General features: G+C 37.8%; 2 protein-coding genes across 13 annotated transcripts in view; one reads left to right on the forward strand and one right to left on the reverse strand.

Moving 5' to 3' along the window:
• The window catches only part of IQCG (IQ motif containing G), a 42,014-nt gene extending 31,044 nt beyond the window's left edge, over nt 1–10,970 (forward strand). Inside the window, exons 10-12 of the mRNA XM_030859081.2 lie at nt 7,735–7,866; nt 8,964–9,065; nt 10,487–10,970. Of these exons, the coding sequence (XP_030714941.1) occupies nt 7,735–7,866; nt 8,964–9,065; nt 10,487–10,627 (375 nt within the window). The 3' untranslated portion in view covers nt 10,628–10,970. The remainder of the gene's footprint in view (nt 1–7,734; nt 7,867–8,963; nt 9,066–10,486) is intronic.
• Nucleotides 10,971–16,688: 5,718 nt separating this feature from the next.
• Nucleotides 16,689–24,013, reverse strand: part of LRCH3 (leucine rich repeats and calponin homology domain containing 3) — a 115,927-nt gene continuing 108,602 nt past the window's right edge. For 9 of the 12 annotated variants that reach the window (XM_060298204.1, XM_030859176.2, XM_030859158.2 and 6 more), the window contains one exon: nt 16,689–22,743. In XM_060298204.1, the coding sequence (XP_060154187.1) occupies nt 22,543–22,743 (201 nt within the window). In that variant the 3' untranslated portion in view covers nt 16,689–22,542. The remainder of the gene's footprint in view (nt 22,744–24,013) is intronic. The other 3 variants (XM_030859173.2, XM_060298203.1, XM_030859153.2) reach the window with 1 other exon arrangement.

Here is a 24,013-nt window from a genome sequence, read left to right on the forward strand (position 1 = left end):
TCAAGACCGACTGCAATCACCCCTTTTGTCCCTGGATCCATCACTAGGGTCAAATCTCAGCAGATTTCAGGTTGATAGGTAACTCAGAAGGAAATAGCTTACACTGCAAAAGAATTACAAGACTTTACTGATATATATTGACGGAAACCCAGGGGATATGTATGGGAATGGATTCTAAGGGTGTTAGACCAAGGAAGGTGGAGCATAGCACTATTACACATGAATTCATAGTCATGCTAAGTTTCTCATGTGCAGGTTAGGGTTCCTTGGTAAAGAATAGGACCCTGCAACTTAGAATGGGAACACCTGGTGGGGATGATGGGCTCATGGAGTGCCAGAGGACATGTGGCAGCACTTAACTACCAAAGCGAAGGTGGACACGATTGCCATGGAGTGCAGCAGAGAGGTACTGGTAATCAGAAAGCCTTTGCCCACAGGGATGTTTGGCAATGACTAATTAATTGTGGTATCTCTAGGAACAAAATTGATGGGCAGCCTGATAAAGCATTACTTGATCTATATAACAGAAAAGGGTCCAAGTCTAGTTGCCAAAAACCTGATTTGAGTCACCACAATGAAGAGTCAAGACCTCTCATCCACTTTACAGACTAAGTAAATTCACAGACCCAGAGCACCTTGATTGAAGGGAGCAGGTCCCCCTGAGGATGAACTCTGCAGCACTGCTGCAAATAATACAAGTGAATCTTCCTCCAAGCCTTACCCAAGGGACATGTGGCTACTTATTAGAGTGACTATGCACTGGAAAAAAGGAAATATCCAGACCTTTTGAGATTACTAAACATTGGCTCTGAATTGATGCTAATTCCTAGGGACTCAAAACAACACTGTGGCCCCTCTTCAAAATGGGGGATTATAGTGGTCAGGTGATAGATGGCGACTTAAGTCTGATTGGCTCTGGGCCCACCTGTTCTGTGGATACACTCTGTGGTTATTTTCCCCAGTTACTGAACATAGGATTGGAATAGACATACTTGATAACAGACAAAATTTCTACATTGGCTCTCTGATTCATGGAGTGAGGGCCTTTATGGTAGTAAGGACCTAGTAGAAGTCTCTGGAACTTCCCATCCCTACCAAGATAGTAAATCATAAGCAGTGCTGTACCACTGGTGTAACTGTAGAAATTAGTGCCAACATCAAAGGCTTCAAGGTGGAGGTAGTGACACTTGTCACATCCCCTTTTAACTCAGCTGTTTGGCCTGTGCAGTTGAATGATCTTGAAGAGTGACTGTGGACTAATGTAAATGTAATCAGATGGTGATTCAAATTGCAGCTACTGTTCGAGATGTAGTATCTTTACTGGAGAAAATCTTCAATGGCCACTGGCACTTGGTAGGCAGCTATTAACTTGACTAAGGTCCCTGTCTCCAAACTAGTTTCGAAAAAAACTGCAGAAGCAGTTTTCTTTTACCTGACAGGGCCAACAGTACACCCTTACAGTCTCGCATCAGGGCTATGTCATTTCTCCTTTCTCTGCCATATTATGGTCTGCAGAGATATTGCCTGCTTTGACTTTCCATAAAACATCATATGTTTCACTGAATTATGCAGTGAAACATATGTTCACTACATTATGTTCACTGCATTATGGTGATTGTATCTGATGAACAGAAGAAGCAAGGATTTTAGATGCCTTAGTCAGACGTCAATTAGAAGGTGGGAAGACAAACTCTATTTTTGGTACTAACTCTATATCATTATGGTCCAGTTAGGTGACAGAAGCCACATCAGTAATTTGAGCAGAGAACACTTAACAAAAGAATTATTAACTGGTAATAAGGAATTGGCTACAAAGGAGGGATAAAAGAGAACTCTAGGGCTAAAGGACAGTATGCAAGGAAGGATGTTTGCTTTGTTGCCCTGGGTCAGAGCTGGTTTACAGCTAGTAGGGTAAAGCTGGCAAGCAGGGAACTGTGGACTGTGTTTGGCAAGCAAGAATCCTTCTGCTGTGTCAGCAAAACTTGGTGAACAAGTGCCACTGAATGTCCCACACCCATGCCACAGTGAGCTGTGCCCCTGAAACAAAAGAGGAAGCACACTGGAACCAAGGAGAGAAGCTCTTCTGTCATGTCCCTCTGGCGCCCTCCACTGACAAAGCTTCACATTTTGCAAGCTTGCAAAACAAATGTTTACTGCAAGCACCAAGTTTCACAAAGTGGGTCAGTGAAGGATGATTTGGAGCTGAGAGGATGGTGATTTGATAATTGGCACAAATGGGGATCGTATGACGTTTGCACTGTAGGTTTATGGGAGGTAAACCTTATCAAGTTAATAAAGTTTCCTTTTAGTTATATATTAAGTTTTTTTTCTCTTCTTAATCGGGAATGAGCATTCAGATTTATGAGATAGATTTTTTTAATCCATTGAGATGATATGATCTTTTTCTCTTTTAATATGTTAATAAATTAAAACACATTAATACATTTGTTGATGTTGACTCATCTTAAATTTGGGGGATAAATCCTACTTGTTCATAATTTATTATTCTTTTACTAGGCAGTTAGAATTGTAGATTTTTATTTTGTATTTATATATTCTATAAATGAGATTAACCTATAGATTCATTTTTTGGTGCTTCTTTGTTGTATTGTGATCAGTTATGCTAGCTTGGCAGTTTGAATTGGGAAGCTTTTCATCTTTTTATACTCTGAAACCTACAAAATAAAAATAGAACAAAATAGATTACTATTTGTTCCTTGAAACTGGTAAATTCAGTCATAAACAATCTTGCTGGGTATCATTTTAAAGGAGATATTTGGCTCCCTTTTCAATTTTTTTAAATGATTACTGATGTCTTTACTTTAAAAAAAAACCTCTTTTTGAGTCATTTTTCGTAACATATCTTCCTAGAAAATCCATTTCATTAAAACATTCATTTTAAATTTATTAGTATAAATGTGATCTATAGTCTCTTACAATTTAAAATTTTCTCTTATTTCTGAAGTTATCTTTTCCATCCTTTACTTTCAAAAATTTGTGTCTTGTCTCCCATTTTCTTGCTGAGCTTTGTCAAAGGTTTGACCATTTTATTGGTCTTCATAAAATCCATCTTTTGGTTTTATTGAGCAAATCTGTTTTTTTCCCTGTCACATTGGTTTTTGCTTTAATTTTGAGTAATTATGTTCATGTATTATTTATAATTATTTAATTATATAATTCCTATAATTATGTATAATTATTTTCTTTGAGCTTATATTGCTAATCTTTGTCTAGTTTCTTAAATACTCAATTCGTTTATTTTCAAATTTTATTATTTTCTTTTTAAAAATTTTTTGTTTGCGTTGGGTCTTTGTTGCTGCGCACGGGCTTTCTGTAGTTGCAGTGAGCAGGGCTACTCTTCATTGCGGTGCGTGGGCGTCTCATTGCAGTGGCTTCTCTTGTTGTGGAGCACGGGCTGTCGGTGCATGGGCTTCAGTAGTTGCAGCACGCAGGCTCAGTAGTTGTGGCTTGCGGGCTTAGTTGCTCCACGGCATATGAGACCTTCCTGGACCAGAGATTGAACCCATGTCCCCTGCATTTGGCAGGCAGATTCTTAACCACTGAGCCACCAGGGAAGTCCCTTATTTTCTTGTAAATGTATATAAACCAACACTTTTCTGAGTACAGTCTGAAGTTTTAATAAATATTGCTTACATTGTCATTCCTTTCCAAATAATTTGAAATTTATTTATTTTTCCCCAACATTTTATTATGAGTGTTTCCAAATATACACAAAGTTGAAAGAATTTTACAGTGAATGCCCCAAAGCCCATCTTCTAGTTATGATTCTACCATTCACATTTTATTATTCTTGCTTTATCACGTCTATACATCCTTCCTCCATTTATCCATCTTACCTTTTTTGGGCCTTTAAAAGTAAATTGTAGGCATCATAATTTTTAGTTTACAATTTGTTATTTCCTTTGGTTGTTGTTATTATTTTTTTTTTGTTATTTCCTTTTTAACCCTATTTAATAGGGTTTTTTTTTTAACATCTTTATTGGAGTATAATGGCTTTACAATGGTGTGTTACTTTCTGCTTTGTAACAAAGTGAATCAGTTATACATATACATATGTCCCCATATCTCTTCCCTCTTGTATCTCCCTCCCTCCCACCCTCCCTATCCCACCCCTCTAGGTGGTCACTAAGCACCGAGCTGATCTCCCTGTGCTATGCGGCTGCTTCCCACTAGCTATCTATTTTACGTTTGGTAGTGTATATATGTCCATGCCACTCTCTCACTTTGTCACAGCTTACCCTTACCCTGACCCCTCCCCTTATTAATAGGGTGTTTTTTAAATGTCCAAGTAGTTAAGGTTGGAGAGGAAAGAGTGTAGGCTGTCTTTCTATTGCTCACAGCAATGCTTTGACCTTTACACTCTTACTGTCTTCCATTATGGTCTAGGAATGTGAAATATAAGATTTATGCTTATTGGAATTTGTAGAGTTCTTACTTGCTTCATATATGCTCACATTATATGAATATTTCATGGGTATTTTAAAAGAACGTTTTCTCTGTTAGGTACAAAGTTGTGGAATTGTCTATTAGTCTATCTGTCAAATTCTTCATATTGTTATATATTTTGGTCTACCTGAGCTATTAATTTCAGAGAGCTGTGATAGTCTCCTAAGATGATTGTGGATCTGTCAATTTCTTACATTTCTAATTTTTTGCTTTATATATTCCAAAAATATGTTATTAGAACACAAAAGTTTATAACTGTAATAGTTTCTTAATAAAGCTTGCCTTTTATCAGTTTAAAATATCCTTTTTTGTCTCATTTAATTATTCTTGGCTTGAGTTCTGTTTTGCCAGATATTAATTGCCAAACCTGCTTGCTTTTTGCTTTGATTTTATTAACTGTGGTTTTTATAAATAGCTCATAGTTGGATTAAAAAATCTGAGAGGTATGTTTTTTGATAGGGGAATTTACTCCAGTTAATTTTATTGTGATTTTTCATTTGTTTATACTTAATGTTTCCATATATATATATATATATATATATATATATATATATGGTTTTTTTTTTTTTTTTTTGCGGTACGTGGGCCTCTCACTGTTGTGGCCTCTCCCGTTGCGGAGCACAGGCTCTGGATGCGCAGGCTCAGCGGCCATGGCTCACGGGCCTAGCCGCTCCGCGGCATGGGGGATCCTCCCGGACCGGGGCACGAACCCGTGTCCCCCGCATCGACAGGTGGACTCCCAACCACTGCGCCACCAGGGAAGCCCTGTTTCCATATTATTTTATGTTTCCTGCTTTTCAAGCTTTCTAGTTGTTGCTCTCCTTTTTTTAAGTATTATTTTATTTTATTTATTATTTTTTTTGGCTGTGCTGGGTCTTTGTTGTGGCACTTGGGTTCTTCTTGTGTCGTGAGGGCTTCTCTAGTTGTGGTGCATGAGCTACAGAGTACGCGGGCTCAGTAGTTGTGGTGCGCAGGTTTATTTGCCCCACGGCATGTGGGATCTTAGTCCCCCAACCAGGGATCGAACCCGTGTCCCCTACATTGAAAGGCAGATTCTCATCCAATAGTGGAATTGATCGAATTTTTATTTCTTGATTTCCAGCTTTCTAGTGCAAACTTCAATTATTTGCATACCACTTTCCTGGTTTTGTAATATCTGCATACCACCTGCATTACTACTATTTTCTAGTTAGTTATTCACCTAAACAACTATATCAATTTATTTTCAGTTAAGATAATATTATTGCTATAAAAGGAAAGCCAGTATCATTTGCTGTAAATAGAAATTAATGTAAATAGAAGTGCAAGAAATATCAGATGATGTTATTACATTTCAGCCAGCTCCTCTTGCCTGCCTGGAGCCTGTTTCCTTTTTTGATTAAAAGAAAACGAAAGTGTTAAGATTTAGAAAGATGTTAAAGACATGATTGCAGCAAACGGACAGGCTCTAAGTTAATCAGAATCATGGATTGTGATTGATTTTTTTAAAATATCATATTTACGTACCATATAAAGGCTCCTCTTGATGTCTCATTCTTGAGGTACATGCTTCAGGAGTTTGTCATACATTCTTTTCTTGCAGTGGTAACCCTTAAACATTTAGCTTTGTTCTTTCTATTAAATGTAATCAATATCTCTATCTACTTGCCTTTATTAAGGCAAAGATTTTACTTACCTCTTCTCTTCCTCTCCTACATCCCATGTTGAAATCATTCACTATATACTTCTATTTTACAGATGATAGAACTGAGGCTTTGGAGAGTTGAGTAAACTTGTTTGAGTGCCAAGGTTGGGAGTTGAGCCTAGGCAATCTGCCTTCAGAGCCTGTGTTCTTTCCACTAGACTATACTGCCTAATTTGGGATTTAGTTCCAGATTATGATTTGTTACTAAAAATTTATGACATATAGCTTAAATATACATTTTACTATTTCTTATTCATATCTCTTTCATTTCATTTCAACTGAGGCTTTGGAGAGTTGAGTAAACTTGTTTGAGTGCCAAGGTTGGGAGTTGAGCCTAGGCAATCTGCCTTCAGAGCCTGTGTTCTTTCCACTAGACTATACTGCCTAATTTGGGATTTAGTTCCAGATTATGATTTGTTACTAAAAATTTATGACATATAGCTTAAATATACATTTTACTATTTCTTATTCGTATCTCTTTCATTTTATTTTGCTAAAATATATCCTTGAGGGACTTCCCTGGTGGTGCAGTGGATAAGCCTGCTTGCTCCCAATGCAGGGGGTCCAGGTTTGATCCCTGGTCAGGGAACTAGATCCCACATGCATGCTACAACTAAGAGTTCACATGCCACAACTAAGGAGCCGGTGAGCTGCAACTAAGCAGGTGGCGAACCTCAACTAAAGAGCCCACAAGCCACAACTAAGACCCGGAGCAACCAAATAAATTATTTAAATAAATATATTTAAAAAATAAAGTATATCCTTGAGTAACTCTTTCAGAAAGACAAGGTATATTTCTTTCTTCCCCTCACATTTGAATGTGAGGCTGGCTAGGAATAGAATCTTAGATTCACTTTTATTGTCTTTTAGAATTTTGAAAACATTGTACACTTCTCGACTATTATTTAGTCTTGGCAATCAAAGAGATGACTGATGCCATTCCTATCCTTCAGAATTTCTACCTACCCTTTATTCCTTTCCTCTTCACTGCAACTTCTCTTATCCAGACACGTGGTAGGCCCTTTTCCCCCATTTTATTTATTTATTTTATTTTAAAAAATATTTAAATATTTATTTATTTTGCGGCATGCGGGATCTTTAGTTGTGGCATGTGGACTTCTTAGTTGCAGCATGTGCTCTTAGTTGCAGCATGCAAACTCTTAGTTGCGGCATGCATGCAGGATCTAGTTCCTTGGCCAGGTATCAAACCCAGGCCCCCTGCATTAGGAGTGTAGAGTCTTACCCACTGGACCACCAGGGAAGTCCCCTCACCTGTTTTAAAATTGATAATAGCACACACAAAGTACACAAATATTAAGTATATAGTTTGATGAATATGGCTAAGCACCCCTGTAACCACCATCCAGAGAGAGACATAGAGCACATTTACAGCATCCCAGAAGTCTCCCTCCTGCCCCATTCCCAATCAATAAACTAACCCTCCCCCCAAAAGTAACCATTATTCTGACTTCTATCACTATAGAAAAGTTGTGCTTGTTCTTCTACCTTATATAAATGACTTCATACAGTATATACTGTTTTGTGTCTGGTAGAGCCATATTTTAATGTTTTTTTCCAAGTAGAGACTTGAGGAGAAGCTGGAGTTCTGGATGGAGAAATTTGATAAGGACACAGAAATGAAACAGAATGAACTAAATGCTCTCAAAGCTGCTAAGGCCAGTGACTTAGCACACCTTCAAGAACTTGCAAAGACGGTAAGGAAGCAGAGACTTAATACTGTAAGGCAGAGAGCACTGAGGAGTGGGTGGTAGCTAAGCAACAGTACCTGGGGGATACTCTTTTTGGTCACAACGTGGTATGCCTGTAAACCACTAGGATTCTTTCTTGATGATGATGATGACGTCCTCATTGATGGGGACAATAATAGCAGCAGCCGACACTTTATATTGCTTAATGTGTCCCGGGCACTTTTCTAGTATTTTACATGTATAACTTATTTAACCCTCCCCAAACTCCTTGAGCTAGATACTGTTTTTATTTCTACTTTATGACCTCTGAAGATAATTTATAAATGATGATTTATAAAAAGCTTCTGATTGTGGTTTCATCATTGAACAAATGTAGAACTTCTCAAATTTCTCTTTTGAAAGATGGGTGCTATTTGTAGGTATACATTCTATTAGTTTTTTTTAATTAATTGTTTTGATGTCATTAGCCACACATCAAGTTAGTATTTCTTTTTTTTTAAAGAAGAGGGCAATTTTTTAAATTAATTAATTAATTAATTGTTTGTTGCATTGGTCTTCGTTGCTGCGTGTGGGCTTTCTCTAGTTGCGGCGAGCAGGGTCCACTCTTCATTGTGGTGCGTGGGTTTCTCATTGCGGTGGCTTCTCTTGTTGCACAGCACGGGCTCTAGGCGCGCGGTCTTCAGTAGTTGTGGCGTGCGGACTTCAGTAGTTGTGGCTCATGGGCTGTAGAGCGCAGGCTCAGTAGTTGTGGTGCACGGGCTTAGTTGCTCCGCAGCATGTGGGATCTTCCCCGACCAGGGCTCGAACCTGTGTCCCCTGCATTGGCAGGTGGATTCTTAACAATTGTGCCACCAGGGAAGTCCTGGTATGGTTCATTTTAAAGTTTTATATTAAAAATGCAGGGCTGGGGAGTTCCCTGGTGGTCTAGTGGTTAAAATTCCAGGCTTTCACTGCCATGGCTGGGGTTCAATCCCTGGTTGGGAAACAGAGATCCCACAAGTCATGTGGTGCAGACAAAAAAAAGAACACAAAACACCTGGGTTGGCTGGGCCACAGCTTAGTGAGCAAGTCCTGTAACATATGATTGATGTCTACTTTTGCAGATAAGGGAATATGAACAAGTCATCATTGAAGATCGTATAGAAAAGGAGAAGACCCGGAAGAAGATAGAACGGGATCACTTGGAATTAGAGAGCAGCATAAAGGTAGAAAACTGGCACCTTAGTAATTGGCATCTTGGGGCTTTTTCAATTCTGTAGCTGGCCAAACACTGAGGAATGCAGAGCATCTCTCGTTTATTCTCACACGTGGAACAGGAAATCTGTGAGGAAGCATGGCCTAAAAATTGGGCTTTGCCAACACATGGCCCGTGGTGCAGGGAGACAGTTAAGAGAAAAGGACATGCCCCCAATTTTTAATCCAGGAAGGAAGAGGTGGTTAGCAGTGGAAGCAAAACCTATAACTTGCGCCCAGAGGTCAAACTTATGAATACTAGTTCTAACCAAAACATCTCCTAAAGGAATTCTTTTTAATATACTACTACTTCTTAAAATCCTATTTATAAGTCAGTCCAGGCTACCTGCTAGGTTCAGATCAAGAGCTGTTTTCAAAAAAGGTGAAGGTGATTAAGTAGCAGTTCAGAAAAAAAGAGAGAGCGTTTTATATGAACTTGTGTATATTAGTGATGATGAAACTGGCAAGTCAGATTCTGGGAAATATTTTCAAGCAAGAATAACATCAGCTGGACTAAAACTGTAGTTTTGACAATTGCTCTTCTCTCTGAAAGAGGAGTATCTGCTGAGACCCTACAGTGTGCAAGCTGTGGTTTGGGATGTATATTAGGGGGTGTATTAAGACAGTAAACTTTGAAGTACATTCGGGACCAGGTATTTAAACCCAAACTTGAGCTTTCCATTAGGAGTCAGATGTATAGTTAGCAAGTATTTATTGAGCTTCTCTGGTGTTTTCTATTTGTCAGGATTCCTCGATTTAGAGCAAAATGGTAAGAGGTAGCTGAAGACCATTTTTGTTTTCTTTTTATTAGTGGATTTGCTCCCAGTCTTTGAAGCTTAATCTGATTTGAAAGTAGACCAGACTGTATTTAGAACGGTTGTGTCTAATGACTAAGATATTCAAGGGAGCTAACTAAATCCTTTTTGAAGGGGAGTTTTGATCCTTTCATCAATCGTTAGAGATTGAAATGCACCAGGAAACCTACTGAAATCACTAGATTATCTGCACATTTTTGACTGAGTGCTTGCTTTTGCCTGTGGTCCAGGTAACTAGCATTGCTTTTGGATCAAATGGTTGTTAGATTTGGGGAACTTGGAAGTTCATAAAGAGCAGCAGTATAAGGGACTCAGGTTTCTAAGTGTAAAGGAAAGATAGGCCTAATCAGATCCCTTTTCTTTAGTTTTACTCCTTGAAAACTTTAGAGTCCAGGGCTTAAGCTCTGAGTCCTGCACAACAGGCAAGCACTGCTCAAGGATAGCATGCTTGGCCACTTCTGTGTCTCAGAGACCATCTTCACAGAAGTTAGTTTATGAAGAAACAATCCCCTTATGTAGAAAGAATGCAGCTTGTCAGGCATACTACAAATTGTACCCCCTTCCCTGTCCTCTTCCAGCTCCAGGCCTGGTGGCGAGGCACTGTGGTGCGGAAGGAAATTGGTGGTTTCAAAATGCCCAAGAAGGGCAAAGATGATGGCAAGGATTCAAAAGGTAAAGGTAAAGGCAAAGACAAGGACAAGCGGAGAGGCAAGAAGTGACCAAGTTATCTTCTGTGTTTTCTGCTGGTGTTTTGGAGGTCGGAAGGAGGACCTGAAGGGAGTAAGAAACATCTTTTACCATCACAGATAAATTATCTACAGGTTGTTTCTTATTTGGACATTCTCAGGTGAGGCCTAGTTATACTAGGTCACCTTGACGGTTATACTAGTTTTCAAACCCCGAATTAGGATTATACTGTGGATTCAGAGCTTCTTCATAACTTGAAAAAAAAATTCCTGGGAAGAAATATTTCTAGAAGTCTTGTGAAGATTCCTCTCACTCTTTCTCACCAGAAAAAAAGTACATAATCCTAGTTATAGTGATACATTAAAACTTCAGTAGTTCCTGTAATGTCTCTGATTCTGACTTTATTCAACTTGCCTATAGTGAAAAATGGCACTTAGGAGCAAAGAGTGTCATAAATGACACTTTTTTTGGCATCTCATTTATTTTTTTATACAGCATGTTCTTATTACTTATCTATTATATATATATTAGTGTATACATGTCAATCCCAACCTCCCAATTCATCACACCACCACCCCCTGCCACACTCTCCCCTTGGTGTCCATACGTTTGTGCTCTACATCTGTTTCTCTATTTCTGCCCTGCAAACCGGTTCATCTGTACCATTTTTCTAGGTTCCACATATATGCGTTAATATACAATATTTGTTTTTCTCTTTCTGACTTCACTCTGTATGACAGTCTCTAGGTCCATCCATGTCTCCAAAAATGACCCAATTTCATTTCTTTTTATGTCTGAATAATATTCCATTGTATATATGTACCACATCTTCTTTATCCATTTGTCTGTCGATGGGCATTTAGGTTGCTTCCATGTCCTGGCTATTGAAAGTAGTGCTGCAGTGAACACTGGGGTGCATGTGTATTTTTGAATTATGGTTTTCTCTGGGTATATGCCCAGTAGTGGGATTGCTGGGTCATATGGTAATTCTATTTTTAGTTTTTTAAGGAACCTCCATCCTGTTCTCCATAGTGGCTGTATCAATTTACATTCCCACCAGCACTGCAAGAGTGTTCCCTTTTCTCCACACCCTCTCCAGCATTTGTTGTCTGTAGACTTTCTGATGATGCCCATTCTAACCGGTGTGAGGTGATACCTCACTGTAGTTTTGATTTGCGTTTCTCTAATAATTAGTGATGTTGGGCAGCTTTTCATGTGTTTGTTGGCAATCTGTGTACCTTCTTTGGAGAAATGTCTATTTAGGTCTTCTGCCCATTTTTTGATTTTTTTTTTGTGGTACGCGGGCCTCTCACTGTCATGGCCTCTCCCGTTGCGGAGCAGAGGCTCCAGACGTGCAGGCTCAGTGGCCATGGCTCATGGGCCCAGCCGCTCCTCGGCATGTGGGATCTTCCCAGACCGGGGCACGAACCCGTGTCCCCTGCATTGGCAGGCAGACTCTCAACCACTGTGCCACCAGGGAAGCCCCTGTTTTTTTAATACTGAGCTGCACGAGCTGTTTATACATTTTGGAGATTAATCCTTTGTCCGTTGATTCGTTTTGCAAATATTTTCTCCCATTCTGAGGGTTATCTTTTCTTCTTGTTTATAGTTTCCTTTGCTGTGCAAAAGCTTTTAAGTTTCATTAGGTCCCATTTGTTTATTTGTTTTTATTTCCATTACTCTAGGAGGTGGGTCAAAAAAGATCTTGCTGTGATTTATGTCAAAGAGTGTTCTTCCTATGTTTTCCTCTAAGAGTTTTGTAGTGTCCGGTCTTACATTTAGATCTTTAATCCATTTTGAGTTTATTTTTGTGTGTGGTGTTAGGGAGTGTTCTAACTTCATTCTTTTACATGTAGCTGTCCAGTTTTCCCATCACCATTTATTGAAGAGGCTGTTTTCTCTCCACTGTATATCCTTGCCTCCTTTGTCATAGATTAGGTAACCATAGGTGTGTGGGTTTATCTCTGGGCTTTCTATCCTGTTCCATTGATCTATATTTCTGTTTTTGTGCCAGTGCCATATGGTCTTAATTACTGTAACTTTGTAGTATAGCCCAAAGTCAGGGAGTCTGATTCCTCCAGCTCCGTTTTTTCCCCTCAAGATTGCTTTAGCTATTCGGGGTTTTTTGTGTCTCCATACAAATTTTAAGATTTTTTGTTCTAGTTCTGTAAAAAATGCCATTGGTAATTTGATAGGGAATCCACTGAATCTGTAGATTGCTTTGAGTAGTATAGTCATTTTCACAATATTGATTCTTCCAATCCGAGAACATGGTATATCTCTCCACCTGTTTGTGTCATCTTTGATTTCTTTCATCAGTGTATAGTTTTCTGAGTACAGGTCTTTTACCTCCTTTGTAGGTTTATTCCTAGATATTTTATTCTTTTTGTTGCAATGGTGAATGGGAGTGTTCCCTTACTTTCTCTTTCTGATCTTTCGTTGTTAGTGTATAGGAATGCAAGAGATTTCTGTGCATTAATTTTGTATCCTGCAACTTTACCAAATTCATTGATTAGCTCTAGTAGTTTTCTAGTGGCATCTTTAGGATTCTCTATGTATGGTATCATGTCATCTGCAGTGACAGTTTTACTTCTTCTTTTCCGACTTGGATTCCTTTTATTTCTTTTTCTTCTCTGATTGCTGTGGCTAAAACTTCCAAAAACTATGTTGAATAATAGTGGTGAGAGTGGACAACCTTGTCTTGTTCCTGATCTTAGTGGAAATGGTTTCAGTTTTTCACCATTGAGAATGATGTTTGCTGTGGGTTTGTCATATATGGCCTTTATTATGTTCAGGTAGGTTCCCTCTATGCCCACTTTTTGGATAGTTACCATAAATGGGTGTTGAATTTTGTCAAAAGCTTTTTCTGCATCTGTTGAGATGATCATATGGTTTTTATTCTTCAATATGTTAATATGGTGTATCACATTGATTGATTTGTGTATATTGAAGAATCCTTGCATCACTGGGATAAATCCCAGTTGGCCATGGTGTATGATCCTTTTAATGTGTTGCTGGACTCTGTTTGCTAGTATTTATTGAGGATTTTTGCATCTATACTCCTCAGTGATATTGGTCTATAATTTTCTCTTTTTGTAGTAGCTTTGTCTGGTTTTGGTATCAGGGTGATGGTAGCTTCATAGAATGAGTTTGGGAGTGTTCCTTCCTTTGCAATTTTTTGGAAGATGGGTGTTAGCTCTTTTCTAAATCTTTGATAGAATTCACCTGTGAAGCCATCTGGTCCTGGACTTCTGTTTGTTGGAGGATTTTTAATCAGAGTTTAAACTTCATTACTTGTGATTGGTCTGTTCATATTTTCTATTTCTTCCTGGTTCAGTCTTGGAAGGTTATACCATTCTAAGCATTTGTCCATTTCTTCCAGGTTGTCTATTTTATTGGCATAGAGTTGCTTGTAGTAGTCTCTTATGATGCTTTGTATTTCTGCGGTGTCCGTTGTAACTTCTCCTTTTTCATTTCTAATTTTTATTGAGTCCTCTCCCTCTTTTTCTTGATGAGTCTGGCTAAAGCTTTATCAATTTTGTTTATCTTCTCAAAGAACCAGCTTTTAGTTTCATTGATCTTTGCTATTGTTTTGTTTCTATTTCATTTGTTTCTGCTCTGATGTTTATGATTTCTTTCCTTCTACTTACTTTGGGTTTTGTTTGTCCTTCTTTCTCTAGTTCCTTTAGGTGTAAGGTTAGATTATTTTTCTTGTTTATTGAGGTAGGATTGTATTACTATAAACGTACCTCTTATAACTGCTTTTGCTGCATCCCATAGGTTTTGGATTGTGTTTTTGTTGTCATTTGTCTCTAGGTATTTTTTGATTTCCTCTGATTTCTTCAGTGCTCTCTTGGTTATTTAGTAACGTATTGTTTAGCCTCCATGTGTTTGTGTTTTTATTGTTTTTTCCCTGTAATTGATTTCTAATCTCATAGTGTTGTGGTCGGAAAAGATGCTTGATATGATTTGTTTTCTTAAATTTACCGAGGCTTGATTTGTGACACAAGGTGTGATCTATCCTGGAGAATGTTCCATGTGCACTTGAGAAGAAAGTGTAATCTGCTGTTTTTGGATGGAATGTCCTGTAAATATCAATTAAATTTCTCTTGTCTATTGTGTCATTTACAGCTTGTGTTTCCTTATTAATTTTCTGTGTGGATGATCTGTCCATTGGTGTAAGTGAAGTGTTAATGTCCCCCACTATTATTGTGTTACTGTTGATTTCCTCTTTTATAGCTGTTAGCAGTTGCCTTATGTTTTGAGGTGCTCCTAGGTTGGGTGCATATATATTTGTAATTGTTGTATCTTCTTCTTACATTGATCCCTTGATCATTATATAGTGTCCCTCCTTGTCTCTTGTAACATTCTTTATTTTAAAGTCTATTTTATCTGATACGAGTATTGCTACTCCAGCTTTCTTTTGATTTCCATTTGCATGGAATATCTTTTTCCATCCCCTCGCTTTCAGTCTGTATGTGTCCCTTGGCCTGAAGTGGGTCTCTTGTAGACAGCATATATATGGGTCTTGTTTCTGTATCCATTCAGTGAGCCTGTGTCTTTTGGTTGGAGCATTTAATCCATTCATGTGTAAGGTAATTATCGATATTTATGTTTCTATTACCATTTTCTTCATTGTTATGGGTTTGTTTTTGGTAGGACATTTTCTTCTCTTGTGTTTCCCACTTAGAGAAGTTCCTTTATCATTTGTTGTAGAGCTGGGTTGGTGGTGCCTAATTCTCTTAGATTTTGCTTGTATGTAAAGCTTTTGCTTTCTCCATCAAATCTGAATGAGATCCTTGCCAGGTAGAGTGATCTTGGTTGTAGGTTCTTCCCTTTCATCACTTTATCATGCCACTCCCTTCTGCCTTGTAGTTTCTGCTGAGACATCACCTGTTAACCTTATGGGATTTCCCTTGTTTGTTGTTTTCCCCTTGGTGCTTTTAATAATTTTTGTCAATTTGATTACTGTATGTCCCAGCATGTTTCTCCTTGGGTTTATGCTGCCTGGGACTCTCTGCACTTCCTGGACTTGGGTGGCTATTTCCTTTCCCGTGTTAGGGAAGTTTCCAACTATAATGTCTTCAAATATTTTCTTGGGTCCCTTCTCTCTTTTCTTTCTGGGACTTCTATAATGTGAATTTTGGTGTGTTTAATGTTGTCCCAGAGGTCTCTTAGGCTGTCTTCATTTCTTTTCATTCTTTTTTCTTTATTCTGTTCCATGGCAGTGAATTCCACCATCCTGTTTTCCAGGGCACTTATCCATTCTTCTGTCTCAGTTATTCTGCTATTGATTCCTTCTAGTGTAATAAATGACACTCTTATGAGCAAAAGTGGTGTTCAGTAGGAACTACAAGATGATGTTTATCAAGTGTCTAGAATATTACATACACAATAAAGTTTTAATAAAGGTTGGTTCCTGCCTGCCTTTTAAATTTATTATCACTTTACTGTTTTTATGGGGGGGGGTGTCACATGGAACATGTATCTTATTATAAGCTGCTTCAGCTCCTTTTCTGGGAAGTAGGTAGGGATATAAATGATAAATACAAGATAGAAGTGAGATGTCAGAACATACAGCCCACACATAGGAAAGACAGGGGACACAGGTCAGTGGGGAGATGAGTCTGGAGATATTGCTGAGATGTGAGACAGTAGGGCCTATACCTGCTTTGCTTACTCAATAACTCTCACCTTATGGGGTATTAAGACTAAAAGAGGTAAAGCATGTGAAAATACCTAATCTGTGACTGGCACATAAAGCTGATTGTCATTCTCTCTCTCCCGCTAAAAGAGAATGAGCCCATTGGGTCATTCTTGCCTTGATTGATCAGGATAGAATGTCTTGGAATGCTAAAGCTCTCCCTATAGCATAGTTGGTAATTTCTGAGAAAAGTCTTTCAAATGGGTCACATATATTTCAAAATTAAGCCTTATATCTAACTCCAAATACAGGACACTACTGATATGTATACTTCCTTAAAAAAGTATATTTTGATCTCAAGGGACCATTATGAGGACCCAGTTTCTACTGATATTCCATCAAAGAATTTACCCTTTTGTTTTTGCCAAGGAAACCATGCTTTAGGTATGAACATTTTCAAATCAGCCTTTATTTCATGCTATTGAAGTGCTGTCTTTTATTTTAATGTCAACGTGTAAAGTGGCATACAGGCAATTTAAAATTACATGATACTGACATATTTATTCTTAGAACTTATGCATTATATTTACAGACATACAAATATAGGACAATGTTTTACAAAATCTTTTACTAATTACATGTTTACAACATTTTCAGAAATAAAATGAAATCTGCTGTAAACCACCTTACTGCAATATGTATATAAAAACGTTTCTGAATATCCATGTTCTCCTTCATTTCTATAACCATTTAAGCGCTTAGTTTTAAAAAATTCATCATACTCATCAGCGTAGTCATACATCATTAGTCACTGCTGGACTTTTATCAAGTAGAGAAATCAGACTCCTTGATTAGCTATGAGGCTGTATTTTCAAAAGCTATTAAGGAAAGTGACCTACTACTACTAAGTGTCCTATTCTATTCTAGCCAAATACAAAGGCCCTTTCTCCCATGAGTTGTTTCCAGAGAAAATTGGTTTGGAGTGCTAAACAAGTATGAGATTGAAAGCCCAGAAACCTGCTGACTTAAAATCTCCACCGTTAGCAGGGGCCCTGGTGGGCGGGCACTTAGCCTTTTCTTCATTCACTCTTCAGCGCTGGGAAGGTCACTGCTTCAGTAGGAAGTTCATAAATGGTCAGGTGGAACTGTAACAAAATCATCTTTATCTTATGTTAGAGTCTAGCAAGGCTAAATATTAAATTTTCTTTCCAGTTTAAAAAAAAAAAGGCATATACAAAACACTGAGTACAAAAATTTTCCAACAAAAACATCATGACTTGTTTTGCATCTTGACATAGAAAAGACATTCAATATATTTTTCTTTCATTATCAACCAAAAGTGTAAACAAATATTTTCTAACTATTCAAATATAAATTTGAATTAGTCTGATAAAAATATATGAATAAAGTTTCATGCTATGTATAAAATTTGAAATACGTTGAAAATTCCAATTATTCCTACAGGAAAATTAGTCACAAATGTTCCAAATGTTGCATTATGTATGCTGACTGGGATTATTCCTTGCAACTATGTGACAAACAGTCCTGTCCTTTGCTGAGTTTCATTTCAAATGGCTGTCTATAATTTGGAGATTGTACTGAGGTTTAATGTTGACTAGAAGTAAAAATACCTAGAGTTTAAAAATATACACAGCTAAATTCTAAACAAGTCCTATGACTGGTGGGTCTGTTTGGAACTGTAAATATAATGGGGTCTGGCTCTAAGCATTTTAAACACATTTTACTTTTGTTTCATAAGGACCCTGAAGGATTGGGCTTTGAGCTCAGATGTTTTGTGTTATATAAGTTTAAACCTGTGACAACAAGGAGAAAACATTATTTTGGCCAGATACTCAACATGATTTTATCCAGAGTTACTTTTAGATGCTGCTACATGATAAAACAAGAGAACATTATTCTTAAATGTATGTACTGGTAAAGAAACCCTAGAACAGTTAACAACAGGAAAAAACCTAGATAACTAGTATCTTCACTTACTCTCTTTACTTGGTTTACAAAGGCAGTGAATACCAGAAGATATCACTGACAACTAAAAAGGTCTCAAAATATAGGGGAAGAAAGACCCAAGTGGCTTAGACTTGAATTAGGGCTCCTGGTTTTGTGCTGTCTGAGCCCTTGGGCCCTTTTACTGCACCCATAATTGAGTAAGTAAGGCACTGGTGGGGGAGCTAGATGGCTAGATGAAAAGACAGCAAGCTGTTTTTAAAATGCCACAAGTGCTTTAACTCAGCTACAGAAATTGGCAGTCAGCTGAAAGAAATGTAAGAAGCTTGGCTCTTCCTTTATTTTCATAATGTTCAGTTATTTGGGGAGCTGGAAGTGCATCTGCTGTGACTGGAAGGTGTTCACAGGTGCAGGTATCCCGGGAGCAGCTTGCAGGGGAGAAGGGGTGAGCTCAGTGAAGTCAACACACAGGATGCAGAGTGTCACAAGCTACCAGCCTAAAGATCTGGACCCTGTGTGTAGAGTGCTTGATTATAATATTTAGATAACAGTGGGATGATACATAGAACCATCCTCTAAGTGGTGGTGGACTGGAGCTGGGGGGAGGTCTAGGACACTGGCCTTAAATGCAACAGTATCTGTTTCATTGTTTTACTATGCAAAATCTAGACCTTCTACATTATTTTTATTTTACCTTGGACAGAACAGTCCAAGTAGTCATAATAGAGCTGAAAAACATGGTGAAGTCATTACTCCCCCCAAATTATACAAATATCTAGCTTGGAACAATGGTCTCCACTATATGAAACACCTGGAATGTTTGTTGAAATGCAGATACCCAGGCCTCACTCTAGACCAACCGAGTGAGAATCTGTACTTTAACAAATTCTCCAGGAGCTTCTAATGAACAACCACGTTTAGAAACTAGTGGATTCCAGAGGGCTTGGAAACAGGGAAAGATAACAGCATGGCGGTGCCTTCAAGAGAGACAAATATCCTTCTGAGAAGATAGTCTTCAGTATGTGAAAGAGCCTACTCTCTAGACAAGCACAGCCAGGTTAGGCTTCAGTGTTGGGTTCTCAATAATGACAGAATTAATTTTTATTTGTGAAAACCAACCATGTCTTCATAAACAATTCAATGCAAATGGATATAACCTCCCCTAAAATGGAGAAATGAAGCAAAATATTCCTGTTAGGAATCATGGAAACAGTCCCTTTCAAGAACACATAAGCGCTTTGTTAAGCAGACGGCTCACAGCAGCAGTCACGCTGTCCTGTTTCGTTTTGGCCAGGCCAACGCCCACGGTGCTGGGAGTCCTTACACAGCAGATAACTGGTGCTGCTGCTGCTTGGGCGGGGCAAGTTCCAGGAGAGCCTGGACCGTCAGCGCAACCTGGCTCAAACCTTTCTCTTCTAAAATGTGGAGAGGCAAACATAATTGCTCCTGAAATGGGACAATGTAACATAAAAACAAACAGAAGAGAAAAGAGGATGAACATCACAGAACTGAAAAGAAAAAACAAGCATCTCTTCTCTCCCTCATAATAATGAACTGAGATAAGAGAAGTCAGTACCTGAGAATCTGACCTCTGTTAATATGAGTTACACAGAGATGGTACCTGACACTCGTCACTTTTTTTTTTATTAATACATCTAAAAGTACATCCAGATCATTTTGAATATGAGAAAATGGACAAGTTACATATACTTTTACATACAACAGAAGATAAACATACTACTATGGAGTAAGAGCAGCATCCTTCACCCCTGATAAATAAAAGAGCAACGCAGATCAGTAAAATGAGGCAGGTGAAAATAGAAAAACAGTTCCAAGTTACCGGATGGCTGAAGCCTAAAGATATAACATTGTAGGAGAAAGTGCTTTGGAAATTACAAACCATAGGAATGCAAGATAGTTTCATGCCATAACTCAGACTGCATGAGAGAGGAATGCTCTCTACCTTATAGTCCTGACTATGAAAATCAGGGTTCTCAGACCAGGCAGGGATCATGGGAAGAAACTGAAGTATATCCTTGAGATTTAGAAGTATTTGAGAAAATGTCCCCTACACTGGATAATTCACGGAAGGCCCAGTTTGAATTACTTAAAAACTTGAATTACAGAACTTAAATAAAGAAATCATATTTGAAAAAGTATTTTATATCCTGGTATTTAAGGTATTTAATGGATTAAATTATGCTGGAGAACTATGATGTGAGCTTAGTCAGGAACACATTAATTAACACATATTTGAAAAGCATTTACATGTTTGCTTAAGCAAGTTAAATTACTTCTATCTTGTTTATTACCTCATTAATGTGTTTGGTTAATCCTTTAAGACAAAAAGGCATATCATAAGAATAACATCTATCATTGATTAGATGAAAGAAAGAAGAGGTTACTCTTGAATGAAAGTGGAATTCTGGTTCTACTGAAAAAGACTATACATACTTATTAAAGAAGATAACTGGATTTTTCTCAGCTTTTCATTGGCACTTAATTATATTATTAGGAAGTTTTACAAAACCAGTTGCAATAAAAAATATAACAAGTATGTTTTATGAACCGTTATTGGTACTTGTGCTTCTTAATCACTTTCTTTTTAATACTTACCTTGATAAAACAAGGTAAATGGAATCTTTTGATCTTAAGAAACTAGCAACTTTGTATAAATCTTCTGAGTACAACTGAAGTACAGATTAACTATACTTAAAATGAACCTGCAGGGTGTTTTACTCTGGAGGGAGACATATTTCCTCTGAGGCCGATTCCTTGATCTCCGTTTCCAGGGGTGCCCTGCGACCCGTAAGCCCGTGGCTTACACATTCCCTCAGTGGCTTATGCTTTCCAGATGCACATTTACTTTCTAGCTGGCTTAGAGCAAACTCTGTTCTGAAGAGAATGCACCATTACTCCCCCAAAACCACACAAAACACCATGTGTTTTTTTTAAAGGGACAGAACTTCACAAAACTGAATGATCTCTGACTCAGAGACATCTTAAAAACAAAAAAAAAACCTCCCCCCAACTCCAAAAGGCACTACTGCTGTTTTCAACACAGTGTTCAATGTTTCAGCATTAAAAATAAAAGGTTTTTAATGTGTTAAATAATTTTCCCATTTAATATGAAAGAAAACCAAAGCAATCAGATCCTCAGATTGACTTCTACAACATGATATGGTTCCTCACAATCTTCCTTCATACATGAGTTCAGTTGTCCAATTTTCTTAACAGAGTTCAGAGATTCCTGAATGTTCAGAAACACTATTTATGAGAACCAGAATCTGAATGCAATTATAAAGTACTTTCAAGCATTAAGGCTAGCAGCTAATATACTAAGCATTCTGAAAGAGGCATTCATCACCTTGGGTACAGAACAGAGATTGCTGCCTAATTCTTTACCTGCTACTGTTCAGATAAAATCTCCTCAACAGCCTATCAAATATAAGTTCACCTATTAAGATGGTTCAAATATATTGGAAATTATATAAATTCCAATTTTAAATTCTAAATAGGATTCTAGAAGTGAAGTTAAAGATAACAAACATAATAAATGTGCAGACAGGTGCCTACCCCTGAAAGGTCAGCTCCAGATAATTTGCTGTGTACTGTTTCCAATGTACACAATGGGCTCAGAATAGCAATCTAGGGAACCTACATTATCTTTGGACTGAACATTCTGATCAAATTAAAATTATTAAGATTAAATGGCCAGTGCCTTCCAGATGTCCAGAGAGCAGATGCTTATTAGGTGGACTTGTGCCTACCAATAAAGACAGATTTCAGGATTTCAGGGCACAGCTCAATGCAGAGATCTAAGTGACCAGGTGCTCCCCAGAACAGAAGGGGTGCAACTGTTTCCTCATGAACAGCTGTTGAAAAGTTCAGCAACTCATAATTTTAATACTTCTCACAATTTCAACACTTAAGTTGTATTGAGGCATGGAAAGAAGGCCAGATGGAAATTTTATTATGCCATTTGGAAATAAAGTCCTAAGTCATATTCTAACAACAGGCTCAGGATTGTATTAGTAGACCCTGCTCAGCATTTATGATAAGAGAAACAAGGCCACATATAGGCCAGGAGAATGGACAAATGAGCAGAAGAAAATATACTGGTCTTTCTGCTCTTTGTTAGCAATCATAAATGCTTCCTAATGTGATGAGCTGCTCATCTGGACACACGAGGAAAGAAGTTATCTACTTTATTGGTTAGCTCTTTGATGGCTAACCAATTAAAAAAAAAGCACATATGTAAATACTTTTGAATGAGAAACAAACCTCCTTTACCAAGCACAGGAATGAGGTGGAAAAATCACTGGAATGCACTTTCGGCTAGAGGGGGAAGATCCAGTAATAAAGCATACAGAGAGTTAACATTAGAGTACAATAAAATGCCACAAAACCCAAAAGCTGGATAGATAGAGAGACAAAACTGGATTCTTCTGAATGTGCCCCAAGAGAAAGTAGTGTTTCAACAGTTCTTTTTACGCTGAGGTTTAGCTGAAGGATGTCAGAAGGGGAACAAAGATTGTCCTGTCCAAAGTGTGAGCAGGAAAGGAAAACAGAAAAATAAAGTCAGTGGATCAGAAACACAGATTTGAGTATAGAATTCAATATGATCATCTCAGTCATATTCAAAGAAACATATCCCATAACATTTTTTATTATGATGAATCAAAATGCTGAAAAACAAAACCACAAAGAATCCTCTATGTTCTCAGCTTGATTTTACTACTAAATAGCAGAATAAAATTGTTGGTGATTAGTATGAACATTCAGGATAAAATGAACAGAGGTGGATGCTGACTTAGGGTTATGTGAGGCCTGAGAGTGGTTGAGTGGGTGAGGCAACCTCTTTCTCGACTCATTCTTCCCTATTAACAAAAAATAGGCCAGAAAGCAAGGACAAAACCTGGGGGTGGGCTGAGGAGAGGGAATTTTTTGGAGAAAGCCAGGTGAGTCAAGGAGGTTCAAAGAATGAAGAAAGCATAATAATCAGGGGAAATTTATTACCTGGAAGTCAGGTGTACTGAATGACTTGGTGTTCCTCTAAAAATCAAGTCCATCTTAACTAAGTCTTGTTTACTAATTGTACAAAATAAATCTAAAGTTGTAATGGGCCTTAGAAATCATCCAAACCCTCCAGTTCACAGATTAAGAAATTAAATAAAAACATTACTGGACTTGATAACAGGAAAATATTCTTTCACACGTAACATATAATAACTCCAGAACATAAGATATTGGATTCAGAAGTTTTTATCACCAACTATAGTTTTTTGACTGTAACATATATTTAATAAAAGCATAATAATAAAGAGACTATCTATATGCCCAACCTTATTGGAGGTTTTTAACAATCACTTTATTCTTCAGTGTTTCATTCATAATTTAACTTGTAAACATTTAAAAAGTTATACTGAGAAGGGAAATCATTCACCTTTATATATGTTTTCTGGACAGAAGATCTGACAAATTTTTCAATATTAAGTTTTATGTTATCTGTTTTCAAAAGTGATCATTATTACATCCCTGATTTTATTTACAAGTGAAACATAGCAGGTGGTCATGTTTAGGTAAAGGTCATAATGCCCAGAAGTAGGGGAGAACAAAGGAAGAAGAGGTATAGGTTTCTTCTTCCCTTCCATGGCAGAGGGACCTGAGAATGCTAGTTTAAACCTACGAGTTTGTATTTATTCATTTTCCTTCATTTTGTTTTAGGCAAATGATCAACTGTTTTAGCAGAAGTAGCAGCGTAACAGGAACACATCTAAAAGTGTTAGTGATGGTGGTGGTGAGACTT

Source organism: Globicephala melas, chromosome 4, assembly GCF_963455315.2.
Source record: "Globicephala melas chromosome 4, mGloMel1.2, whole genome shotgun sequence".
NCBI lineage: Eukaryota > Metazoa > Chordata > Mammalia > Artiodactyla > Delphinidae > Globicephala > Globicephala melas.